This window comes from Jaculus jaculus, chromosome 12 (assembly GCF_020740685.1).
Source record: "Jaculus jaculus isolate mJacJac1 chromosome 12, mJacJac1.mat.Y.cur, whole genome shotgun sequence".
Classification (NCBI taxonomy): Eukaryota; Metazoa; Chordata; class Mammalia; order Rodentia; family Dipodidae; genus Jaculus; species Jaculus jaculus.
The window spans coordinates 16,169,014-16,187,692 of record NC_059113.1 but is presented as its reverse complement, the minus strand read 5'-3'; the positions used below and the strand labels follow the sequence as shown (position 1 = coordinate 16,187,692).

Sequence of the window (18,679 nt, the reverse complement as noted above, 5' to 3'; positions counted from 1 at the left end):
TTATCTTCATACAGAACTGGGATATGGTTAGGCGGAGGGTGTGGCTCAATGGTAGAGTGTTTGCCTGGAGTATACAAAGCTCTGCGTTCAATTCCCAGCACTGATACAAGACTAAAAAAATTGAGATACCGTTTGCTAATATTGTGATGACTTTAGAATGATCAGAGGATTCATGGTGTGTACTTAAGGCAGAAATGATAGCATAATTGCAATACTATTTGAAATCTTGAATTATTGTTCTAATGGTAAGACAGAATTACTATAAATTCCAAAAGTATGTGTGAATTAACCAATGTTAGCAGTAAAGCCCCTTAACTAATTGTATCATAATGTATCAAATCTGAAAAAAAATATGAGAACCTTTCTGACAGTTGTGAAAGACTTGTTTTATGGTTGGGTACATACTCAAAGAGAGGGTATTGTCTTCCAGCATTAAACGAGCCCACCATAGACTATGGCTTCCAGAGACTGCAGAAAGTGATCCCAAGACACCCAGGAGATCCTGAGAGATTAGCTAAGGTAAAATACATGGGAAATTGACATGTGGAAATCTTTCTGTAGATTCTCATCAGATTCAGACAAATCCAGCCATTTAAGTCCCATTAAAATTAATTAAGCCTTGAAATTGGCTATGCTCTAAATACAAAATGAACATAAAGTTTCCACTAACTATGAAATATATTATGTTTTATCTCTGTGGAAATATGAAATCTGGAAGTTTGGTCCTATAAAACAGATACACTACAAGAATATCCAGCTTATAAAACATTGCCAGATTTATGAAAGTAAATATTTGCATAATTACTTTAAAATGTAAGTTTTTGCTTCTTTGTGTTTAAATATGATTTTATATACTCTTACTAAGGAGATCTGCTGTTCCCAAATCAAGAATTCATTGAGGGCCTATCTATATACTTAAGGATTGAGAGATATCCAGGCGTGGTGGGGCACGCCTTTAATCCCAGCACTTGGGAGGCAGAGGTAGGAGGATCGCAGTGAGTTCGAGACCACCCTGAGTCTACATAGTCAAGTTCAGGTCAGCCTGGGCCAGAGTGAGAACCTACTTCGAAAAACAAAAAAACAACAACAAATCTCTTTTATTAAAAGAGAGATAATAAAATGTATGCATATAAAATTTTTATGAAATACATCACTCAAGAATGAGCTTCCTTATACCAACTTCACTATATGGCTGACCTATGTTGTTGGCTTTCTTTATTTAAAAAATATGCCCACTTATTAGTTATCACTAAGGAAAATGCTACATTTTTTTAAAAATTTTATATTTCTCTTCAAACATGTAAATCATAAAATGTCATGTTCTCTACTCTGTACTGTGAGTAAAATTGCAGTGCCATTTGCTTCTACAGCCCACCTTGATTTTCCTTCTGGAAAAAATCCCAGTCCCACCATTAAATTAGATGATATTTGGAAAGTAGGTTAATAGCAATTTAAAAGGCTATAAAAAAAAAACAGGAGGTGGAAAAGACAAAACGAGAGGAGAGGGATTAGAGATTGCTAATTCTCTCTGGTTAAAGTGAACAAGGGGAAATATTATTGAAAGAATTCATCTTTATTAGAATTAGAATTTACAGAAGGCATTGCCAAGATAATTTCAGTACTCTGGACAAGTCCTTGGCAAGCAGCTAAACTGAGGTCTATCTATCATTTTAAAGAATGCTTGATTAATTAAGAACACCAGGTTTAACCCTATTCTGAAAGTAGCTTTTAATAAAATATCCAGAACCTTGCCAGTTTTAACCAACTTCACCCTCATTTTGATTGTTTTGCTGTTAGAGTAGCACAAACTATCATGGAGCCATTTTATAACAGTGATTTCATACTGATACACAATTACATATATAATACATAATTAAATATAATGATATTCTATCTGTCACATCTACTATTGGAGCTCCTGGCTTATTACTTATATTTGCCGGGGGGGGGGAATGTATGATATTTTCAATTTTTATCTATAGTTTTCTTTAGTTTGCCATTTGGAGTTTTACCCTTGATTGTACTCCACCCTGACATCTTTTCCAGGAAATGCTTTTGAAAAGAGCTGCAGACTTAGTGGAAGCACTTTATGGCACACCACACAATAACCAGGTTGGATATATACATCTTATACCCTATTGAGTTCTATGGCTATTCATGCCAGATACAATGCTCACTCATCCCAACCTGCGTTCCCTTAGGACATCATTTTGAAGCGTGCTGCAGACATTGCCGAAGCCCTGTACAGTGTCCCCAGGAACCCCAGCCAGATTCCAGCTCTCTCCAGCTCCCCAGCCCACAGTGGCATGATGGGCATCAACTCTTATGGCAGCCAGCTCGGGGTCAGCATCTCAGAGTCAACACAAGGAAATAACCAAGGTATGGCCTTTCTGATAGAATTCAAGTATGGCTTCTCAGTTCAAAAGGTTGGCTTTGCTGGAATGAGACAAGTTGGGTGATTCATAAACCATCCAATAGACCATGCCCCCAGATGAGCCACACCATCACAGATTGGGTTATTTTAACATGATGGTAGCTTATTGGTAGATTTTGAGTTCACTAGGTACCAAGCAGAAGCCCTTTTGAGTGGACATATTCAATGATAAGATTGACTATTGTGCCGGGCATGTTGGCTTTTAACCCCAGCACTCAGGAGGCAGAGGTAGGAGGATTGCAGTGAGTTTGAGGCCACCCAGAGACTACATAGTGAATTCCAGGTCAGCCTGAGCTAGAATGAGACTCTACCTAGAAAAACAAAACATAAACATAAACAAAACAAAACAAAAGATTGGCTATTGTAACTGGATAAGTTTTGTCTTGCATTGTTGATAATAAAAGAAGCTGGCTTTCACCAGTTCTATTCATTAAACTCAACTCTCCTTGGTGACTGAGAAGAGATGCCTTAGTTTTATTTGGTAACTTCTGTGGTATATTATTTCCTGTATAACTACAGTGTAATGAACTTATATAGTTACTGCAGTTTTACATGTAAAGCACATTGTACAAAGATTTTTTCCCATACGTTGATTTTATTGTTAAATGCCTTGCCTAAATCTATCATAAATCTTTTCTGAAAAGAGTAAATTTTCCTAATGATGTCCTTAACCTCAGGGTACTTTTATTTCTAATTTAAGTCATCTACGGCCAGAGAATTCCTAATTCTCTTGCCCAGGGTGAGGTCTTCTTACAAAGGAGTAGTAGAACATATTATTATTTTTATTTGTTTTAGCCGTGGGACCCATGAACAGTATATTAAATTTTTTAATTTGTTGATATATTTGGACTGTTTGCTAACTAGTTTTGTGGGGTTTTTGTTGTTGTTACTTGTTTGTCTGCTTGGATGTTTTGGAATAGGGACAAACCATGTAGCCCCAAACTGTGGCTTTAGACTCAATATGTAGCCCAAGCTGGCCTTGAACTTGTACAATAATATCCTACCTCTTCTTCCCAAATGCTAGAATTACAAGTGTGCACCACCATGTTTGACATTTAACAAACACGTGTGCACACACACACACTCACACACAGTGCTAGAGTGTTAGGGGTTGAACTCAGGGCCTTGTACATGCTAGACAAGCCCTCTAGCCCTGAGCTGTATCCCCAGCTCTAACTAGTTTTAGAGATGGTTATCCCAGTGCTTGATTTCGGGCTACATGAACTGCTAAGGTCTCTGTGCCAGGCTCTGGGAAACACGAGAAGACTCCCCATCCCTCCTTGACCCATGCCCCCCACACAGGTGCTAATGCCTCCGAGTGCTGGGTCAAAGAACATGGGTAGCTGAACCCATGAATATTTTTTGATTGAAAATAATCTCTAGCCCCACATAGGGAATGGTGCCAACTTTTTTTTTTCCTTAGAATTTTCATACTTGCATATGCTGTAATTTGATCATCATCCCTTCCCATTACCTTCTTTTGTCCCCAACCAATTCAACCGAATTCCTTCTTTCCAATCTTATTTCTAACTAGACCTTCTTCTATTTGATATCGATTTTGGCCCCCTCTTGTCATCCACGTGGAAGTGTTGAAGCGTTCAAGGTTGTACAGGTCTTAGGGAGAGATTATGACAGCCAACATCAGCTTTGAGGTCATAGATATGACCATCACTTCATATTTGGCGTAGAGTGTCCCAACTTCATCCTCTCCACTCTCTGGCTCTTATAGTCTTTCTGCTCCCTTCATACGAGATTCCCTGAGCCTTGGATGGCATGGTGGATATGTCTCCTTTAGCACTGAGCACTCAATAGCCACTTATTCTCAGCATTTTGTCAAGTTTTGAGGTCTCCCCAGTATCGACTGCCTTTTGCAAAAAGAGAATCTTCTCTGGCCAGTGGTAAGAGTAGCACTAATCTATGGACATAAACATAATATATGTTTTAGGGGCAATTTGATGAATACATTCTATGTATTTGATCAAACAACAATAGTAGCTCCCCTCAACTCCGACTAGGGTCTATGATCTTCTCAGCTTTTGATTAGGTTTTCAGTACCAGATAGGGAAGCCATTCTGCAGAATGTAGATAATCCCAGAGGTCTTGCCAGGGTGACTCCCGTACACCTTCAGAAAGGATGCTAGGGTGTGCTAAATTTGGGAAATACTAGATTAGTCAAGTTAAATCAGATTAGATGTTTAGGTCTGTAATTTGTGAATCTTCAAGAAGTGGCTCCAGTACCATCTGTCCAGCTTTACTTGACCACAGAATGCTTTTCTCAGTGATAGCAATTCAGGTCTTGCGGAACTGCATGGTCAGGTGAGGTGCAGCGTGGGGGACACTGTGTACAGCTCTGTGGCATGAACTAGAGATGCTGAGACGGTGCATACCTGTAGTCCTGGTCTTCAGGAGGACTGCGATTTCCAGGGCTGTCTGGACTACATAGCAAGTTCCAACCACGAATATAGTGAGATCACGTCTCCAAATCGTGAAATAAAATACAGACAGGCAGACAGACAGGAAGGAAGGAAGAAAGGAAGGAAGGAAGGAAGAAAGAAAGGGAGGAAGAAACAAAGGAAGGAAGGAAGAAAGAAAAAAGAAAGGAAGGAAGGAAGGAAGGAAGGAAAGAAAGAAAGAAAGAAAGAAAGAAAGAAAGAAAGAAAGAAAGAAAGAAAGAAAGAAAGAAAGAAGGAGGAAAGGTATGTCAGGGGCATGGCCTCAGCCAAATGGGGAAGTAAGAGGAAGGTATGAAAAGTGAAGGACTTGGGCTGGAGAGATGGCTTAGCAGTTAAGGTACTTGCCTACAAAGTTAAAGGACCCAGGTTCAGTTTTCCAGGATCCCCTTAAGCCAGATGTGCAAGGTGGCGCATGTATCTGGAGTTTCTTTGCAGCAAGCTGAAGACCCTGGTGTGCTCATTCTCTTTCTCTCTCTCAAATAAATTAAAAGAAGTAAAGGACTAGAATACAGCTACTAAAATATGGTTAGACAGGAAGAGTAAGTTCCAGAGTTCTCTAGCGCAGCCGGGTGATAATTGTTGACAATAGCTTATTGTATTTTTCCAAATAGTTGTGACAGAAGATTCCGAATGTTTCCAATACCAAGAAATGATAAATGTTTGAGGCGCCATATATGCCAGCTGCCTTCCTTTCATGTCTGCCTATGGTATAAATGTGTCATTATATTGTATTGTACACACGGAAATGTGCAGTTATTACATGTAGATTACACAAAAGGTGAAAACAACTTGCCACTTCCTGCTGCTGCCCAGGGGTGGCGACATGATGACTGCAGCCCACGTGGCTCAACTGTGGGCAGCGCTGTACTTACCTGGTCTGTTTCTTTGTTGTCAAGGGTACATCCGAAACACAAGCAGCATCTCCCCGCGGGGGTACTCCTCCAGCTCCACGCCCCAGCAGTCTAATTACAGCACCTCCAGTAACAGTATGAACGGTTACAGCAATGTCCCCATGGCCAACCTGGGAGTGCCAGGATCACCAGGATTTCTGAACGGCTCACCTACGGGCTCCCCGTATGGAAGTAAGTGACCCTCATCGTCCATCCAAACCTCCTCATCTTGGGATTTCACTGGCGAGCTTTCTATAAATGACAGCTGACTTGGAAGGGACAGTCCCATTTTCTGATGAGATGTCCTGCCTGCCTGTTATTCTTTTATCTGGACTCGGACTCACCAGTTTACTCAAGACTTTCTGGGGAAATAGAATGAACCGATCTCATTATGTTGTGGCTTGAATGGGAAATGTCTGCCATAGGCTCATGTGTTTGAAATGTTTGGTTCCAGGCTGGTGGTGCTACCTGGAAAGTTCTAGAATATAGATGGAGCTTTCTTTGCTGGAGGAAGTGGGTCACTTGGGGTGGAGGTGGGGGATTTGAAGGTTGATCCCAGGTTCCACTTCTTTTCTTTCTGCTTTCTTGACTACCCAAGGCCATACTGGCTTCCTGTTTTAGCCTGCCACGCCTTCTCCGCTATGACAAAACTTCCAGTGGAGGCTGTTGTAAGCTGAACTGAGCCCTTTTCCTTCCACAAGTTGCTTCTGTTCCAGTATTTTGTTCTAGCAACAACAAAGTAACCATTATCCCTTGTTACAGGGCAACAATGTGTGTGGCTTGTGTCTGTGGAAGAGAGGAATCCGTTTTGGCTAATAGCAGATGTATTCTTTGTTAGGCATTTTCTTAGGCAATATTTCATTTCACCTTTGGAATATCTCCCTGAGACTGAGGTTATAGACAAAGAAGTTAGGGAGTAAGTTACTCAACTTTCCCCCCATAACATAGCTAGAATGTAGCAGAGTGATAAAAGGCACAGCACTGATGACTTCCAGTTCTTTTGTCACATCATGCTCTTTGGGACTTTGTGGGGTGGTTCTTTCTGCCCCTTGGCACCTTCAGAGAGGTGGAGGTTGACTGGTGTCACAGTGTCACGTATGGAGACAGAACGTCTTAATCTATGGCCCAGCAGCTGGCCGATGCCTTGGGAAGTTGTGAAAACCCTTTTGGGTTGCTTTGGGAGCTAAGTTAGGAACTTACACCATCCTCCCAGGAGCCCAGGAGAGCATGTGTTCTTATACTTGAGGCCAGGGGACATGCTGAGTAACTGAGTAGAGTGTTCTTGAAACGCTGGGTATTGTCGCAAGGCCCACGGCTTGCCCTCTCTTCACCCAGAGTGGCTCCCTCTTGCCAAGAACAAGGACGTGTCAAGGACAGCACATAACCCTGTCAGCCATGGCTCAGGAAACAACAGGTCCCAGAGGTGGCCTCTCATAGCCTTTGAGCTGTTGGTTCCCCAGGGGACACGCATTCTGAGTTATTTCCAAATTATGTGTTCAAGCCACACAATTAATATTATACATTGTGACGGGCCCATAGCACCAAGTAGCAGAGGAGCCCATATCATTTCTGTCTGTATGATTGAAATTTTGTCGCTGTGTGTATCTTGTCAGATGGCCCAGATTCTATGGAAATAAGTTATCGTTGATTTTTTTACCTTTGTTATTATTATTTTTTTTTTTACTCTGTTCCAAGAATGTCTTGGGGAAATTAGAATAGTCAATAGGTAGTATGAATGTGTAAGATAGAAACTAATAGGAAACTGAGGGAAACGATAAAAATATGTTTAGGAAAAATACGGGCTGGAGAGACAGCTTAGCATTTAAGGCATTTGCCCACAAAGCCAAAGGATCCTGGTTCCATTCTCCAGGACCCACATCAGCCAGATGCACAAGGTGGCACATGCATCTGGAGTTACTTTGCAGTGTCTGGAGGCCCTGGAGTGCCCATTCTCTCCCTCTCTATGCTTCTTTCTGTCTCTCAAGTAAATAAACAAGCAAAATATTTAAAAATATGTTTAGGAAAATTAGATGAATCCAAGGGAAAACATCAGTGCCATTCTCTGCAGGGAAACCATTAATTTGGTTCCAGTTTTATAAAATGTAAAGAAACACTGTTTCTTCTGAAATTTTTATGTCTGTGAATTACTGGTTTAAGGCGCTGAGAAGAGATGTGATCACTTCTGTTTCTGAGACCTTGGGGAAATTTGTGCCCCACTTCCTCATGACATGTGTGGTAAAGAGGACACCCCTTTAATGGTTCCCATGAGACATGCAGGAAGACAGCCACTGGATAAATAATGTCACATAATAATGATGAAAGAAAAATAAAAGTAATTAACAATTAACTTTTGGCTTTATAGATTAGAAATCATGGCCCAGTCTAGAGTCTTCTCAACCACTTTGTGACACAGATATAATAGTTGTTGTTGTTGTTATTATTATTATTATTATATTCATATTACCAATTTCCCTTGTAAGAGGTAAGGAGGTGTTAAATGAGTTACTCAAAGGATCATAGCCATGAAACAGCAAAATTGGGACTTGAGCTCCTGTCACCAGACTCAGAATGACACGTTTTTAAAATTATTCAATAATATAAAATGTTGAACACGTTTACAGTGTATTCTGAAGTTTATGAAATTCCCTCTATCTGGTAACTTTTGATCTGCAGAAACATTAGTTTCATGGGGTACGTTCATACATTCATGTCTGTTTTAGGTGGAACACACGAGATTGTTGTTTTGTATGTTTTAAAATAACACAGTATGTAGTGTAGAGCTAGGGAAAAAAACATAGAAAAGGGAGAGAGAATGGAAATGCCCAGTGGATGTTATTTGCTTAATGTTTCATAGGCAATAATTCATCCAGGAGAGGAATTTTTTTTTTCCACTGCGTGGTCACTCAAAGCCACTGCCACAGGAAAAACAACAGCACCCCGAGTCTTTAAGCTGCCCATTAGAACAGGATGGCTAGTATATACAGAAAAGGAAGAGAGGCATACAGCCTGCTAAAAGGCTCTCCCTCCTTGCTCCTTCCTTTTTGCACCTTCAATTTTGAAGGGAGGGTCTGAGAATGGGATTCCAAACAGTGTATCCAACACAATCAAAATCCCCAATGCCCAATGGAGTTCATTACACTTGCACCTGACCTGTATTTCTAACCAGCAAGGTCTTCACTTCTCTGGGAAATATGTTTTAAAGCCCGGGGGAAAAGATTTCGTCAATCCAGTTGCTTGTGTCTGAAAGCACAGCTCTATGATTTCTCACGTTATTTACTTTAAAATGAATCTGGTGTGGGTGGACGATGCCACGAGGAGCCAAATCTCTCTCTGAAGTCCGCCTTGCATTCCAACCAGTGCAGAGTATCCCAAGTCTTCAGTCTTCCTTGCGTTCGCTCTCACACGACTTCAAAAATGGCCAAACAGATGTTTTTTCAATTTCACATACAAACTCCACTTCCTGGCGATAGCTGTGTGTGCCAAGTTCCGGCTCAGTGTGAGTTTTCATGGCTGAATGCTAAGCCCCTGACAATAGGGGGCTATAATGAAATGCTGTCAGACCCCCTCAGCGCCAGCAACTGCCACGGCTCGATGCAATGGCCGACCTGTGCCCATGGGTTCCAGCTGGGCCGGCCAATCAATCCTTGTGAAAAGAAAAGTGGTTTGTCTTGAACTCTCCATGTCCAGATAGATTTCTCGGCCAGATGTGCTTGCCTTGGTTTTGGCCTCTGTCCATGGACAGATAGATGTCCAGAGAAATTCTCAGTTGGAAGCATGAGTGATCTGCTTTCCTAAAGCACTAAACTCGACTGTCCCCAACTGGGTATGCTGGACAAGCCTGCAACACCCAAGGGGACCTTGTTTTCTAAGCAGAGTAGCCACTAAGCCAACCCAAAGTTTGGAACAGAACCCATGGAGGCAGTCATCCAATCTACTCATTTACACACTCTTAGACTATGCCCCAGGCCTTAGTATTTTTATATTTTCAGAAATAAATATTAAGACACTTGCTATTATAAAACATTAAATGGTTATTATAGAAAATGCATAACATATGGAAATAGTTTTTAAAAGAAAGTACATTCCCTCCCTGTGAAAAATATTTTGATGCGTTTCTATCACATTTTTCTGGGGTAAAGAAAATAAGAGCTTATTACAATCATAAGCATTTCGAGTGTAAACATTTTGAAAAGCATGCGAGGCAAAAAAGGAGATGAGAAGAAAAATGGCATGCTGTATCTATATGTAGCAACAACCACTGTTAAGTTTTCATCTTTTGGGGAGGGGCCAGTGCTGTGGGTAGAACCTAGGCTCTCATGCGTGATAAGCAAATACTCTGCCAATGAGCTATATCCCCAGTTCAACCATGATTAACTTTTTTTCTTTTGGTTTTTCGAGGTAGGGTCTCACTCTGGCCCAGGGTGACCTGTAATTCATTATGTAGTCTCAGGGTGGCCTCAAAGTCCCCGTGATCCTCTTACTTCTGCCTCCTAAATGCTAGGATTAAAGGTGTGCACCATCATGCCCAGCCATAAAACTTTTAAAGTACAGATTTCCAGTCATGGATGGATGCACTGTTTACTCAAGACTAATAAGATTGTGGCATAAGATCAATGAAAGGAGGGTAGAAAGAAGGTGGATGAGTTACTGGTTATGCATAGAAACAAAACAGACTCCATGAAACCTTCAGTGATGCATACCTGAGTCCTGAGAGAGGAGAAGCAATAGAGTGACGTTTGCTTTGAAAAAGTTCATTACCATCATTACCATCATTTGAGGATTTATTACTCTCCAATTTTTTCTTTTTCTCTTTCCTTCTTTCTTTCTTTCTTTCTTTCTTTCTTTCTTTCTTTCTTTCTTTCTTTCTTTTTTTTTTTTTTGTTGTTGTTGTTTTTAGAGGTAGGGTTTCACTCTAGCTCAGGATGACCTGGGATTTACTATGTAAATTCTATCTTTGCCTCCCAAGTGCTGGGATTAAAGGCATACGCTATCACGCTCCCTCCCTTGACTAGTCTCTGATTTTCTTTTATCTAAGGAGTATCTGACAACTTTGTTTACAGGCAATAGAACCTTAAGGAAGAAAACTGACATTCAGGAAAGTCCTAATGCATACTGTTAATTCTTACCAATGAAATAGAGATTCCCCTTTTTTATTCCATCAAAAATAAGGCATTTTCATTGTAGAACATTCTGAAAATATGGAAAATAAGAGGAATTAAAAAAATATTCATCATCTCACTGGCAAGAGATACACAGTTTTGCTGTATGCATTTCTTCTTTAAAGTAAAGTGGTATTGATACACAAATTGTTATTTAATCTGCTTTTTATCTGAGATGGGATATAGTTACATGTTAAATAGTCATCTTAAACAATCATTTAAAGGTTTTCCTAGCATCCTATTGCATGGACTTAATATAGTTTGCTCTGCTATGGGTCATATATTTCTCAATTTTAAATTGTTATAAAAACACCCTTGTGTATATTTCTTTGGCACATTTGTGTCTATTTCTTTGGGATTAATTTCTAGAGATTAAATCAGTGGGTCAAAGAATACACCCATTTGAACATACTTCTCTATGCATTGCCTAAGTCCTTCCAGAGAGATTGACTTGCCCCTCAGAAAAGAGAGAGTATACGTTTCCCTACCCCGTTAAGTTTTCCTTTATGTTTATCAGCTTAGTAAGTGAGAAATAATATTCTGTTGTTATTTTCACTATCATTTTACTACTAATAAATTGGGATGCTGCTGTTCATATCTCCTGGCCATTTTTCTTTTTTCTTTTTTCTGTTTTTCTTTTTTTTTTTTTTTGGCCTGGTTTTTCTATTCCTAATTACCTTATAAAACTTATGCTACTGAATGTTTTTTATCATGTAGCAAGTCAGTCTTGCAAACTTCTATTTTGGTTTTGGGGTTCAAAGGATTATACAAATTATATCACCCTAATTTTTCTGCTACCACTTTTATAATTTCATTTTTGCAAATAACTCCATAATGCACGTAGACTTACTTTGTTGTTAAACATGAGGAAACAGTCTAAATTTAGATTTAGTCTCCCACTGGTGAGCATATTCTTTCTGTGCATTTATTTCCCATCAATACAACATGAAATATCACCTTTATTAAGTATCAATTCTCATATACATACCCATGTCCATTTCTGAACCCTGTAATACCCCCCCAGTCCAAGGATTTGTTTAATTATTTGTTTGTTAGGATGTTTAGATTTATCATGACTTTTTAAAAATTTATCAGTTTTATCTTTCTCTATATTTTCTCATAGAAATACCAGTTACACTTTACTATTTTTTAATAAAGGTTGTATCATAAATTTTAATGTATATGACCCGTACTCTTCTTACAAGTTAAAACATTTAAAATTTTTTATTTATTTATTTGGTAGAGGGGGGTTAAATAGAAAGAGAGAGAATGGGCACTCTAGGGCCTCCAGCCACTGGAAACAAATTCCAGAGGCATGTGCCACTTTGTGCATCTGGCTTATGTAGGTTCTAGGGAATTGAACCCAGGTCCTTGGGCTTTGCATGTCTTAACTGCTAAGCCATCTCTCCAAGTTAAAAAAATTTATCTTTGTTTCTTTTTACAAGTTAAAAGTTTTTTAACAAAATTTTCTGCAAGGTTGTCATCGTTGAAACATACAGACTTAGAAACCATCTTGGCTGAAATAGTCAAACTTCCATTTAAGATTTCGGTTTCAGTTGCGTTGAATTTTAAATTGTATTTGATGAAAGTTTCTGTGTGCACAGAGTTTCAAAAAGTATTTACAGTCATCTGCACTTACTCAACGCTGCCCACTTCTTTTATGTCACTGTAAAACCTCTATAGGGAGAAGCAACTGCATATAAGCCACCCTGAAGTGGGAATGTGTTACTGGGGGAAAAGGGTTTGTAAAAATAAATAAAATGAGATTTGGCCTGGACATAAATAGGATGGTGTGTGTGTGTGTGTGCGTGCATGCACACGCGCGTGTGTACATGTGTGTGAATGGCAGCATTGTAAGACCCTTCTCTATCATACTGTATGAGCAGAGCCGCCGTTATTGCAGAAGCCCAGGGGCTATTATTTTGGTGCTTGCATTGATGATGTCATGGAGTGAGACTGGGCCTTCGTCAGAACCAGGGCCTCCTGAGCCTCTGCTTGGCTTGTAAATCTGCACCTTCAAGAAGGGAAGAGGGTTTTCTGTTGCTGTTCTATTGAATTGATGGCACTGAAGCTGAGAGAGGAGGTGTGGCTGGCAACTATGAACAAGATCTACTCTCAATGCGGTGCTCAGCGCTGCATCTTGTCCTGTTACAGGGAATTGGTCCAATTTTTTCAAGCATTACCTGTGATTCTTGATTCCATGCTCCTTTACAATGTCTTCTGATTTATTTTGAGGGAGGACAGAGATGTGCTTGGAGGTTTTCTTCCACACAGCTTTTAAAAGCAGATGACTAAGGAGAAGTATGTTTTAGAGATAGCTCTTTTGTTTCCTATACTTTTATTTATTTATTTGAGAGAGAGAGAGACATGGACAGAAACAGAGCATGCCAGGGCCTCCTGACGCTGCAAATGATCTCCAGATGCTTTTGCTACCTAGGGCATCGGGCTTTATGTTAGTACTGAGGAGGCGAACCTGGGTTGTCAGTCCTTGCAAACAAGTGCCTTTAACTGCTGAACCATCTTTCCAGCCTCTGAGAAAGCTCTTTGAGGTCGTCTTGGTTTATTATTCTGCTGCAAAATACATCATACTGGGGGTACCGTCGATGATTGCTTTATACATGTGCAATTGAGTGATCAGGCTTCCAAACGTAATTGGATATACAGAGTAAGAAAGGGAAGCGTATACTTCAGCATGCCAAAAATATTTAATCTTCTATTCACCTTGTTCTTAGCATTTTTTTCCTCTTTTCCCCCTTTTGTGAAGTCTTATGCACCCCTCTTGAGAAAGTATAACAGCAAATAAAATGATGTCTTATCTGATGCAACTTGAAATATCTTACATGAAGAGGCAAGGCACTTCATTGTGTCAATTGCATCTATTTTTCTTGGAAACTACCACACTTGGCTTTTGGCTCCCCTTATGGTCACTTTAATGTTAATATTGTTAATATTAGTGTTTTTCCCTAAACATTATGTCAGGGGAGGCTCAGTTGCAGCTTTATTTCCCAGGAGCACTAAAAGTCCAGAGAGGGAGTAATCTTCTAAATGTTAATAAACTCCTACATTTAATGAGGACGCAGTCCACTGAGATGGCCCTTGCAGAGATGTTAACCCAGCTCGTCAAGCCTCTTGGGTGGGCCCTGCAAGTTTCCAAGAGTCAGATAGCCTCAGATAGGACTTCTTTCTAGGGTACAAAAAAGAGAGATCTTCCATGTTGAATAGATTTGATGTTTCATTTTTCTTTTCCTTAAGCATACTCACTCTGAGCTTTCTCTTGCAATTTCCATAAAGATGAAAACCTATGAATGACATCATGCCTGTTGATATCTTCCTTTCCTGACATGCCAGGAAGACAAACAGCCTTCCTGCCTTGCCTTCCTTCCTCTAACATTAGAGTTGTTATAAGTCTATTCTTCCACTGGGCAGGGGAATACTGGTACATTCAAGTTTTTATTTTGGTCTTCTTTCTTTTATATTAACCTTATATGAGATACTGGGGCTGGTATAGATGAGCAATTTTAAGCGCATCATGTATTTTGGTCATACTTCCTTCCATATGCCATATATATATATATATACATATATATACACACATATATATACGTATATATACACACACATATATATATGTATATATGCATATACATATTATATATACATACATGTAAATATACATATATATGTAGAGAAGTAGAGGTCTGACAAATGAAAGAAAACATGAGCAATTTTCCTTTCTGTGTCTGACTTGTTTTGCTTAATATGATAATATTCAGACAGCCCAACTGATAAATGGGCTTATGCAAGAACAGAGAGTTCTCAAAAAATGGCCAGTAAACATATGAAAAAAGTGTTCAACATCGTTACCCATCAGGGGAAATGCAAATCAAAACTACACTGAGATTCCATCTCAACCCAGTCAGGAAGGCTATCATCAAGGACACAAATATCACACGCTGGCACGGGTGTGGAAAACAAGGAAACACACATTGCTGGTGGGAGGGGAGATTAGGCAGCCACTATGGAGCTCATTATGGTGGGTCCTCGACGTCATTAAAACAAAAAAAAAAAAATCCCTAGAATTTGGACCAATGACTGGAAATTCAAAATTTCTCAAAGCATGGAGAATGTATATATTAAAAGAATCATTTCTAGAACTCTTCTTTCTAAAGAGAACGATCCTTCTGTTTTCCAGTCATGTCTTCGAGTCCCACAGTTGGATCTTCCAGCACATCCTCCATCCTCCCATTTTCCTCTTCCGTTTTTCCTGCTGTCAAACAGAAGAGTGCCTTTGCCCCTGTCATCAGGCCCCAAGGCTCCCCCTCACCCGCCTGCTCCAGTGGTAATGGAAATGGGTTCAGAGGTAAGCAAAGGGAACACGTGTGTGTGTGTGTGTGTGTGTGTGTGTGTGTGTGTGTGTGTGTGTGTCTTTAAGAAGGGTGGGGGGGAGAGAGCGGATAGACATCTGGGTGCTATGGGGCCTCCAAAGTACAGCAAATAGCACAGCTTCATTCCATAGCCCTCATCATGTGTCAACCGATGGATGCTGCAGCGCCTTCCTCATGGGTCACCAATGGCAGCTGTGGCTGAGCTAGTCCTGCACTCGACAGGAAGAGGGTGGCGGAGTACAAGCCAGGAGGCTGGGTGTTACGGAACTCACTGTGGTAGAGTCATATGTACAACCCAGAAGTGTTTGGACAGGACGCTTTCTTCAGGGCCGTGCTCCTGTTCCTCCAGGGTGCCTGGTCACCCACCCCTGCAGATGCCACGTCCCGGTTCCCTAGCAGGCTTTCTTCCTGCCCTGCACATTCGTTCCTGTGGTGCACAGGGAACGATCCACCGGGAACAACCAGCAAGTTATGAGAACTCTGAGTGGACGCGAGCCAAATTGGTAGCAGGTGTGTGATCAGGGCCTAGGTAGGGAAGGAAGAGGAAAAAAGACATACTGCTTCTAAGAACGAAAATTAATATCACCCGTCAAGCCCACTTCTGAGCAGTGTCCTAAAATGTAATATGACATGACGCAGCGCAAATAGGATGAGTACATGAGAATCCAATCATCCCATCGAGAACGGGAGGCAGCGGATGGCAAAAGAGCAAATTGGAACCTGCTGAGTGCCATGGCCCACGGGCGACCCACGTCACTTTTGGCCGTTTCTCAATGTCTTGCCGTTGCAAACGTTCACAACAGGCGGTGTGGGATAAGACCCAAAGGAGCAAGGTTCAGTGATCTCTTCCCACGGAGGCCAGGCTGGGCTTTGTCCTGGAGATGCCAACTCTCGGTGGCTTGATGAGCAGGTGGAGGTTCCAGACCCCTTGCGGGTACCCACGCGCATGACTGAGACAAGCTGGGTGGTAGGTTAGGTTCCTGTGCACTCTCCCCCTCCGGGCCTGTGACATATTGACAGAGACGACGGGGGAAACTGTCAAAAATGTCACTGTAAATCCTGAACTCAGAACAGCCGCGAAACATTCTTTCAACTAGACAAGCCAGCTAGGACTCTGCCGCCCGGGTGGTGGGTGGTGGGAAACGTCTGTGTATTTGATGGGCCTCGTTTCCCCATCCAGACGTCTAAGCAGTGGAGGAGCGTTGCCGGCTGTAGCTGAGAGCCTCCACCTTCCCTGTCTCTCAGCAGGCACCGCTGCACTCTGTCCAATCTCTCGGGGATTGCTGAAACTTAATCCATGAGGGTCATGTTTCCAGCCCAGGAAATGATCAGTACGACATATTTGTTGCAGCTCCCTGTCCCCACACATGCTTCAGCGATGACACATTGGTGGTGGCTTCATTCATAGGCAAACACAGGGTGAAGGCAGAGAGGGGAGATGAAGCACGCAGGAGCCTTGTTCCTCTGCCCTGGCCTGACTGGAGGACAGGAGGTGCTTTTCCCATTTCTGGTGGCTCAGAAATGATGTCCTATTTCACTTGAAGGGAGAGCAGTGGTCTTCCTTCGACTTGCCAGTACTCCCCTACCTCTTCTCACACACATGCTCTGAATTTGGGGGTGCAGAGCCAATTGCCAGAGATCCTTGGTGTCTCTAGAGACTTAGTGCTGAGCCAGGCTGGCTCTTGGACTATGGCAAGCCAAGGACAGTTTTTAGTGCCCACCTTCCCTCTTGCTACATTGCCAAGCGCCCTACACTGTTAACGAAGTAATGTTAGTGTCAACCACGAGGAGTGACGTGCTGTCTTAGATTCCTTGTGGGAGTAGAAGGAATACAAATACCAGAAATCCTTCTCCAGAGTCCTCAGCCACGCACTCCCTGCCACTGCCATTCAGGATGTGTAGGTTGGCAGGACGCCTGAGCCGTGGGCCCTTGATTGTGTCTGCACATGGACATAGGCTATAGGCTCCAGCTTCCATTTTAATTTTTTTTGTTTATTTTTATTTATTTATTTGAAAGTGATGGACACACAGAGAGAGACTGGGTGAGCCAGGGCCTCCAGCCACTGCAAACGAACTCCAGACACGTGTGCCCCCTTGTGCATCTGGCTAACGTGGGTCCTGGGGAATCAATCCTCAAACCGGGGTCCTTAGGCTTCACAGGCGAGCGCTTAACCGCTAAGCCATCTCCCCAGCCCCAGCTTCAAATTTATAGTCACTGAAGTCACAAACCTCTTTGAATGCTACCATTCCTTTCAGATATCCCCGATGATGTGAACCTTCAAAAGGAAAAGGAGGGGGAGGAGGAGATATACTTGATTTAAGGTTGCAGCCTTAAAAGGATTGCAGAGAATTTTGAAACTGGGAAGTGGTGTGTGGAGACAGAAAGGCGAGTTCTGAGGAGACCCTTCCGAGTGTTCCCAGAGGGACAGATATGAGACCTGAACTTCAGGTGTATGTTGGAGTTCAAGATCTGCTCTTCCTGGCCCCATTAATCTGTCTAGTATTATCATCTCTGAGCCTCAGTTTCCTGGCTCGTCACACAGGAAGGTGGGCAGCTGTCTTCAAAGAACCTTGTGAATTGATCCGTGTGAATGAAATACGGTAGAGAGTTTCCCACGGAGCCTGTCAGGAAGAAACCACATTGCCTCCTCTTGAAGTCGTTTGTTACCAGGGGCACGGAAATTCCATGCCCAGCGCAGGCGCCATGAGTTGCAAGGCAGGAGGAGACAAAGCTAGCGTTTCACTCACTCACCCCATCGCTGCCTGAAAACATCCTTGTCATTGCAGCCCGTGAAAACGATTTCCAAAGGTGCAAGGAAACTGGGCGATCCAAGTGCAGTTAGGCACCTCCACCACCACTCATGAAGATGCTTCCTCTCCCTCTCTCTCATGTCTACCTTTGTGTCTGTTGGCTCCATTTTCCACAAGGATAAAGTCAAGGTCACCATCTGGCAGAGATCCAGCCCACTCTATTGAGTATAGGACCAGGGAGAAGGGTATAGGTGATGTCCGTCATGAAGAGAAATTGATCTTTAAGGGCAGTGTTGCTTTGATAACCCTGAGACCCAGAAAAATGAAGGGGCCAAGAGTGTTCCACACAGACAAGGGGAAGATGAGGACATAAGCAAAGATTCTACCACCCAAGACTTGTGGCTACTGCACTTCTTGCCCAACCCTCTGCCTCATTCATCAGACATTTATAGCTCAAGAGTATAGATTGTCAAGATAATATTATATACACTGTATGTCTGATTCATTTTCCAGCTCCCTCTAGGAAAAAAAAAAAAAAAAAAAAACCCACCTTTCTACACTCTGGGATAATTACTCGAGTTGCTATATCTCCAAATCATCAGGGAGT

The 18,679-nt window shown here is 41.8% G+C and overlaps 1 protein-coding gene across 1 annotated transcript in view; it reads left to right on the top strand.

The window, feature by feature from the left end:
- The window catches only part of Ebf2 (EBF transcription factor 2), a 248,011-nt gene that overhangs the window by 225,097 nt on the left and 4,235 nt on the right, over positions 1–18,679 (top strand). The window contains exons 11-15 of the mRNA XM_004665826.2: positions 431–519; positions 2,047–2,112; positions 2,202–2,379; positions 5,784–5,969; positions 15,129–15,296. Coding sequence (XP_004665883.1) covers positions 431–519; positions 2,047–2,112; positions 2,202–2,379; positions 5,784–5,969; positions 15,129–15,296 — 687 coding nt within the window. The remainder of the gene's footprint in view (positions 1–430; positions 520–2,046; positions 2,113–2,201; positions 2,380–5,783; positions 5,970–15,128; positions 15,297–18,679) is intronic.